The following is an 8,372-nucleotide window of genomic DNA, read 5'->3' as shown; positions in this document are numbered from 1 at the left end:
AGATGAATATGGGATAAGCTATAGAATTAACTAAATTTGCCAAAAAGTCGGGTTGGGCCGATACCCGATATTCCGATATACGCAACCGATACCGATAAACCCGATACCACCAATATCGGCCGATATAAAGTATCGGTTTTAGTATCGGCCCATCCCTAATTTTTTCGTTATCATCGTAATATATACACTATACATAATATTATTCGTTGCATATTGATCATTAACTTATTTACGTCTGGGATAAAAATAGAATAGAAATTATCTCAAGAAAAAAAACATTCACAATAGTTTTATCGTGCCATATCACAGTATTTATTAGATTAAAAATATTGTAGCTATTAGTTGTCGCAGTAATATTATCGCAGTTGAAATTTTGGAGATCAGAGACTATTAATCGTTTATTCATATTAGAATTATTAGTTTAAAATGTCGCAAAAACAAGTGTTTTTGGTTGGGATTATAAAAAATCAAATAATCGGTGGAAAATTACCCTCAAAAAGAGATATTTTAAGTGTACTTTTTTATAATATGCGTGTTGTTAATCTTAGTTTACAAGAAAGTGCGTCATTAGTTATTGACGAGTGTCTTATTTATTGGAAAAAATCTCGCATACCAACACATCATCCTTCGGATTGTATTACTAAATGCAAAATAATTGTAGTGATTTACGAAACTTAGAAAAGCATAAAGCTCGTACCAGTGAACTAAATAAAAATAAACAAAAAGAATTTGAAGACAGCTTAAAAGATTTGTTTGACATAGCACACGCTGACGCTCTGTCTATGATAAATATTGACGAGGACAAACAATTTTTAATTGCACAGCGAATAAAAGGACGCCAAGGGAGTATGCTTGGAGTTGATACCAAACGAACAAAAATTGAAAAAAAAAAATAGCTCAAGAAGAAAAATTGAAATTGCTTATAGAGAAACAACAGTCAATTCTTGACCAAGGTATGTGTTTTATGAAATATTAAAATTTTTTTATAGTTAAGTATTAAGCCGTGAATATTTATATATATATTGTTTCAGTACCAACATAACTGATTTCTATACATTTTATTTAAATTATACCAACAAGTTAATCAATTAAGTTAACAATTTTTTTTTTAAAATTTTTTAGTACACTATTCCGAAACTGAATCATTTTTGTCTGATTCCTCAAACTCTAGTTGTAGTATCAATATGCTAGAATCACCAATAGTTTTATTCCTAGAACATCAGAAATCCAAGATAACATTTTACCTGAGTCCGGGCCAACAAAAACCAAAAGAGCTAGAAAAGAAATAATAGCTCCACGATTAGCAGCTGTTTTTGATAAGTGTAAGATAAGTGACAGAGATTGTGTCCATATATTAACTGCAGTTTTAGATGCAATATCAGTAAATCCAAATGAATATATTATTAACAGAACATCAATAAAATCTTCTAGGGAAAAATTTCGACAGCATATTTTTAAAGAAATGAAATATAGATTTGATAATTTAAATTTTAAATCATACGTACTACATTAGGATTCTAAACTATTACCAGATATAACTGAACATTTTAAAGTTGATCGACTCCCAGTAATTGTTACAGCACCCAATGTAGAGCAGTTGTTAGGAGTTCCAAAACTTGATTCGGGTACGGGATATGAAACAAGTTCTGCTATATATGACACTCTAGAGGAATGGTCTTTATTAGACGAAATACAGGCTTTTGTATTTGATTCAACTGCTAGTAACACAGGTAGATTAAACGGTGCATGTCATTTATTAGAGCAAAAACTTGATCGTGATATTTTATACTTGGCATGTAGGCATCATGTATATGAAATAGTTCTACAAGGTGTATTTACTGAGGTAAAATTAGCAACAAGTACAGGGTCAGATTTTTATTATTCAAAAAATTCAGAAAAGAATGGAACACTATAAATACAAACTCATATTCAATATGGTCTACCGATGAGAATGTGAAAGATATTTTAAAAGACGTTGCTGATGAAACAATACAATTTTGTATAAATAAAATTAAAGAAGATTTGCCTAGAGATGACTATAAAGAATTTCTTGAATTAATAATATTAATAATATTTTTAAGAGGTATGCCACCCAGGGGGATACGTTTTAAAGCTCCGGGCGCTTATCATCTTGCACGATGGATGGCAAAAGCGTTGTATTGTCTAAAAATATTATTATTTCGAACACAATTCAAAATTACGCAACGTGAAGAAAAGGCGTTAAAAAGATTATATTGTTTTATTATCAAATGCTATACAGTTTCATGTTTTTAACTCCAAACGCAATTACAGTTCCAATGAATGACATAATGTTTCTAAAAAAATTGGAATTCTATAAAATAAACGATAAAGAAGTAGCAGAAAAAGCAATAATGAAATTCATAAATCATTTGTGGTATTTGAGTGAAGAGTGTTCTGCTTTTTCAATATTTGATGAAAGATTAAGTATTGTCACACGATTAAAAATGGCTGAAAAAATTTTGCAAGAACAACCTGAAAGAGAACCACAAAAAAAGTACATTATTAAGTTTGAAGATGTACAACACTTTCTCGACAAAGATTTACCATTGGATTTATTAGGTGTGAACTCCAAAAATGTATTCAAAAGATTCAATATTCCTGAAGATTTTTTAAAAGTTCATCCAGAAAAATGGCATAATTTAGAAGGGTACCAGAAAGGAAAAAGCATATTAAATTCAATAAAGGTGGTCAATGATACGGCAGAACGAGGAGTCAAACTTATGCAGGAATATAACGACAAGTTTACTACAAATGAAGATCAAAAACAATTTGTTTTACAGGTAAAAAAAAATTATATATTTCAATATTAATAAATAAATAATATTATGTTGATATTTTTAGGTAGTTCAAGATTACAGAAAACAATATCCTGGATTTACTCGGGATACTCTCAAGAAACCATATACTTAAGTAACTAATCAAATATTTTTTTTATCTCCTAATAAAACTAATAATTATAACTATTACTTATTAGAATTAAATAAATTAATAAATGTTTATTCTATTTATAATTCATAATATAACATTTCTATTGAAAATTAAATTTTAAGTTGGGTTAATAAAATACTATTATTCGTATTATTCATTGATTTATAAATATACGTTAAAAATCATCAATAGTGGAAATGGCGCACATTATATTCAATATTCATTATTGATTTTCTTGTAAATAAATAGATTTAAGCTAATTTTTTATTATAACATTTTTTAAAGGAAATAAAATTATTTATAATAAAAGCTCTATTATTTTTTATCGTAAGTAGAATAGTTTTTGAAATAATTAGGAAAAACTGAAAAACTACCCTAAATCGAAATAATCAACCCTCTTGGGACTTAGAGTCAATCAATCTTGACCAAATTTTACATACATTATTTGTATATGCATAAGATCAGATTTTGGGGGTCCTTGCTTCAAATTTTGAAACTTAAAAAATAAGGACCACCCTAATAAGTATAATAAATAAAGATCAATACTACTAATTGTGAATAAGACAATAAAAAAATATATACATACTTGAAGAAAAAAACCAACAGAAGGCTGAGCAGGTTTAGCAGATCGATTGTCTTGGCTTACTCTATGCATTATCATTATTTTCCATGGAAGATCTCGAACATAACAAGGAGGTGATAGTCTTTGTTCCTTAGACTTACTAAAATTTTCAATTTCAAATCTAAAAGTTGCTTCTGGTCGTGCATTGTCTAAAAATAAAATAATTGTGATTTTGAGTTAGTTTATTAAACTAGTGGTCAGTAAATCAATTACAATTTACAATAATATAATTTTATTTTATAAACGATAATATCTAATTAAAAATTATAATTTTACTGTGAGAGAATAGTCATCAACAAAATTAAAATTGAAATTGTTTTAATATCAGATAGAAGAAAATGGGTTAAGTAGGTAAGCAATTAACAGACTTAAATAAGTGTCAAATTATTAAAAAATTAATACTAGTTATTAGTTACCTTCTTCCATCTCTACATCAGTTGAAATAATGGGAATTGAATCAGGTACTACAAGATCATTAATGATTGGCATCTCCTGAGCGTTGCCCAACATCAAAGGTGAAACTTCATTGGTTAGCGCTACAAATAAGCAAAACATACAACATTAGGTATTAATCAAATTATTTATATTTTATCATGATTTGTTAAATGTTATATTAGAACTTATAACTAAAATAAGTTTAAAATTATGTACAATACCACAATATTTTCTTCATATTACTCATTACTCTTAAAACACAACAGTATGGAATTATAGTACAAATTATGTATCGTTCAAATTATTAAAAGTAAGTATGTCGATAAAAGTAATGTTTCATTAATAATGTAAGTTCTTAATATTAAATCATTCAATTCAGTACAATTATTTGTTAAAAAAAAAATTAAAGGTATTACCTATTTTTGTTTTAATAATCAAGAAAAGGTTATTTTAATATATTAAAAAAAAAAAAAAACCGTAAATGCATAATATGAAAACAAGTCCATAGTATTTAAAGGAGCACAAAACACAAAAAATATTTTGTTTTAGATAATTTGAAAAAATGTTTAATTTCAAGAATAATGGTTATGAGGTTTCTAGTCACATATTCAATGAGTTATGAGGAATTGAAAAAAAAAGTATGTTGTCATTGGGCTGGGCTTGCGGTAATTACCTACCTTATAAGTGTAAATGTTACTCTCTTAGTCTCTTCACACAATAATTTACATACCTTTAAAGTATATTTTCTGATTTTTGTTGTATGTATGTAGTGTGTTTCTATGTACTAAGAATATTTGTGGAACCAGAATATTTCTAAAGTGTTGTTTTTTTGTTACATGTAAAATGTGTATAAAAAATAATCTCTGTAGTGCGCCGTTGTAACTACATAAGTACGTAACAAAAATATCTCTTTTAGTATTTTTAATATTAAAAGGTTAAATTCTGATACTCCTATCATCTTTACCACAAAAAATCACAAATTTCTACATACATTCAACATGAAAAATAGAATGATTAGATTGGTAAATCATTGTGTAAAGCAAGATTGCTACATGTATTATATAGGCGATTATGTCAAACTGCTTAGTGACATCACACAATTATTCTAGATATCACAATATCTCCTTATTCCTTTTTAGATTGGAATTTAACAAAATCGTTTTTTTAATAGATCCGATTACAATGATTTAGTATTTTTTAATAATTTGAACATTCTTTTTTGTGTTTTGTGCTGCATTAAGATTTAGGTACTTACTATAAATAAAAATGCATCCATATTGTTAAATTAAAATCATACTAAAATACATTTTAATATGTATGTTGTGATCTAACTGACTTAATACTGACTTTATTACTATAATACTGACTATATTATTAATTTAGGAAACCAACAGGATTTAAAATAAAATATGTTATAAGTATAAATGTTTCTTTCACTTGGTGTTATTTTCATCAACAGACAAATATTTCCTATTAAGTTATCATACCTAATGATAACAGACAAAAATAAGTCATTATTATTGAACATATGATTTTAACTCCTACAATTAATGAAAATAATGAAAATTTTTTTCAAATGTCTATTGTTCTAAACACTTTTCTAAATTCTACAGTGTAGTCCATTTTTTTTTATACATTATTATGGTAAAGGGAAGCTGACCAATACATAGGTACATTGTAATAGAGATGGCTTTTGTAATTTGAGATTATTCTATAGAATGCTGATTCAGTAATTAGTAATCACACTACAGTATAAAATTAAAAAATCTCAAAACTTAATGTATTTTAAAAAAACGATAAAACACTAACAAACGACTGAAATCAGAAATATTAAAACGAAGACTGCCTAGTACCCATCTATGCGAAATAGTGTTGTGAATCATTTTTGATAGGTAGGTTATCAATTAATCATCAACCGAACGAGTATTTTGTTGGCCCTTATGAATACTTCGTTTGTAACACAAAAGCATTAATGCGTTGTCACGATTGTCACCCAACACTTAAATTGAACGAAAAAAATTGCAAACGCTCGGAAAATGATTAAAATAGCGGGGGGCAATCGACTCGAGTCGACTAACTAAAACGAATAGAGGAAATCATGTCATCGAGGTTACCAGGAGCTTACGAAACCGATAATACGCGTTATATGCATAAGTCAATAAATAAAACAACAATAGTAACTGCTGGACAAGCGGCTGCGGCTTCATACCTTCAGTGATGTCCATTTCTTCCGGAACGTCATTCTGACTGTCCCGTTCGACCATGTGGTTCATAATATGGGGCAAAGGACTCGTTTTTGACTTTCTGTTCTTGTTTCGTTTGCCAAATGGCGTGGCGGTGCGCTTGTGTTCCGATTTTTTGTCGGCCAAAACGAACTTGACTGGCTTGCTCAGTGTACGCCCAATTTCTGCGACCGTCAGTCACAACGGCACGTGCGTCGAATGTAGTTGTATACAGCGATTTTTCGGATGGCGTAGAGCGTCAATAACTGACTACAAAATACAGACCATTAAATACCGCGGACGCCGCGGATATGCAGTTCCAATTTCGCGTCGGTAACGACGGCGGCGGACGTTCGTTCACGTTACACGGATTCGGTGCGGAAACGGAATAACAAACAAGATGGCCGTACGCGAGCATCGACACCGTGCCGTACATCATGTCGGTCGTGCAAACGGTGCATTGGAACGGGCAGTGCCAGTGCGCCCCAAAATGGGCTGTGATAACGACTGGTGGGGTTGGTCCGTGGACGGTAGCATAGATTAAAGAATAATAGAGTACTAGAGTAGTAGACTCACCAACTCATGAGAACACGAATGTACGATGAATATTCATCTCATGACAAATTTGGTGTCTACTGCTTAACGTTACAACTATGGCAGTATATCTGCTGTATTTTGTATAATACAATTTTGTATTCTGTATTTTGTCATGGCTACATCAACTCTACATACTATACTAAATAGTAAATACTGTCTAGACACTAAAGACGTGTCTATTTAATAGCTGTACAAGCACCGGTGTTCTTATCTATCTCCATGTGTATTGTGTATTTACTATTTATATACCACGGGGAACAGAACATGACGAAGTTTTTGCTGCACTCTTGCCACTGAGATTAAATATTAATAATGTGATTTAAACTTTATAGTAATAAGCATCGAAAAATTGTTCTCCAATCATTTTCTGGATGGAGACTTGTGAGTTATATTTATAGTTATATTTTCTGGAAATATTTTTTCCTAGGGTCAATGATAATTTTTCCGGAGAATTTTTATTCCGCAATTCGTTAACACATGAGTAAAAAATATAGAGAGAGAATACTGTTACAGATATATTAATGTTATTTTTAGATAACATATTTTTATTTTTTTTTAAAAGTGATTTTATTTGTATTTGTATTATGCGGCTGTCCAAAAACATAACACAGTAACTACATTTTGTAAAATTTTTCAGGAGCATAGACCACCTATTAACTAAACGTTCACAGGCCTAATCATATGATAAGCTCGTGTGGTTATTTGTTTGTAAGCAAGGTGTATTGATAAGGTGTCGTCACTAGTTTGAAAACTTGATTGAAAATTTTACTACAGATAGTCGTCACCACCGGGAGCGCTATATGTCCTAAAGAGTCCGAAAAACGAACACATTTAGTATACCAAAACTATAGAAAATTTAAAATATATTATGATTTAAAGAATAAAATTCAAAATTTTTCATTGCATAATGACTTCTATGCTCTAAATTATTTGTATACATGTATTTAAATACTTTCTTTTTATCAAATACAACTTTAATATTATTAACTATAATTAACTAAATTAACTAAATTGTCATTTTAGATTCTGAGCGGAGCAAGGGAGCTATTGTTTTTACAATGGTGTTTATTTTTTTATTTTTTTATTTTTGTATCCTGTATACAAAATTTCTTCCAGAAGGAGTGTTTCGATTTCAACATATAGTACCTTATCTTTTAGCAAATTGGATAAGATGGTACTTTAGAGAGGTCATTTTTCGATTTTCTCAATAGTTATTTAATGACACTGGAAATACCACCGAAAAATAACGAAAAAACGCTAAAAACGGGATTTTAATTTCTAACCCTTTGTTTATCACCATAAAAACGAATAAAAAATTGTAATATTTTAATATTAGTTGATTACCTACATGATAAAATAAATAATAACAATATAAAATATCCAGACTGACAAACCGTCTCCGCTCAGAATCGTTTTTCTTATACAATGATATTATATCATTGAATTCAAATTTAATACAACCATTATACAATGACCCACTTGTAATCTACTGTACAGCAGACGACATCAACTTACCTGCTTTTTAAATTTCCTATTACAAAAAAATA

At 29.3% G+C, this 8,372-nt stretch overlaps 1 protein-coding gene across 2 annotated transcripts in view; it reads right to left on the bottom strand.

The window, feature by feature from the left end:
• Positions 1 to 6,644, bottom strand: part of LOC100158926 (ubiquitin specific peptidase 7) — a 19,850-nt gene extending 13,206 nt beyond the window's left edge. For both annotated transcript variants that reach the window (XM_001947982.5, XM_008186726.3), the window contains exons 1-3: positions 6,216 to 6,644; positions 3,988 to 4,107; positions 3,536 to 3,720 (exon numbers count right to left, since the gene is read on the bottom strand). In XM_001947982.5, the coding sequence (XP_001948017.2) occupies positions 3,536 to 3,720; positions 3,988 to 4,107; positions 6,216 to 6,279 (369 nt within the window). In that variant the 5' untranslated portion in view covers positions 6,280 to 6,644. The remainder of the gene's footprint in view (positions 1 to 3,535; positions 3,721 to 3,987; positions 4,108 to 6,215) is intronic.
• Positions 6,645 to 8,372: the final 1,728 nt, after the last annotated feature.

Source organism: Acyrthosiphon pisum, chromosome A2 (genome assembly GCF_005508785.2).
Source record: "Acyrthosiphon pisum isolate AL4f chromosome A2, pea_aphid_22Mar2018_4r6ur, whole genome shotgun sequence".
NCBI classification, from domain to species: domain Eukaryota; kingdom Metazoa; phylum Arthropoda; class Insecta; order Hemiptera; family Aphididae; genus Acyrthosiphon; species Acyrthosiphon pisum.
The sequence above is the reverse complement of the archived record's forward strand: the minus strand, read 5'-3'. Positions and strand labels throughout refer to the sequence as shown.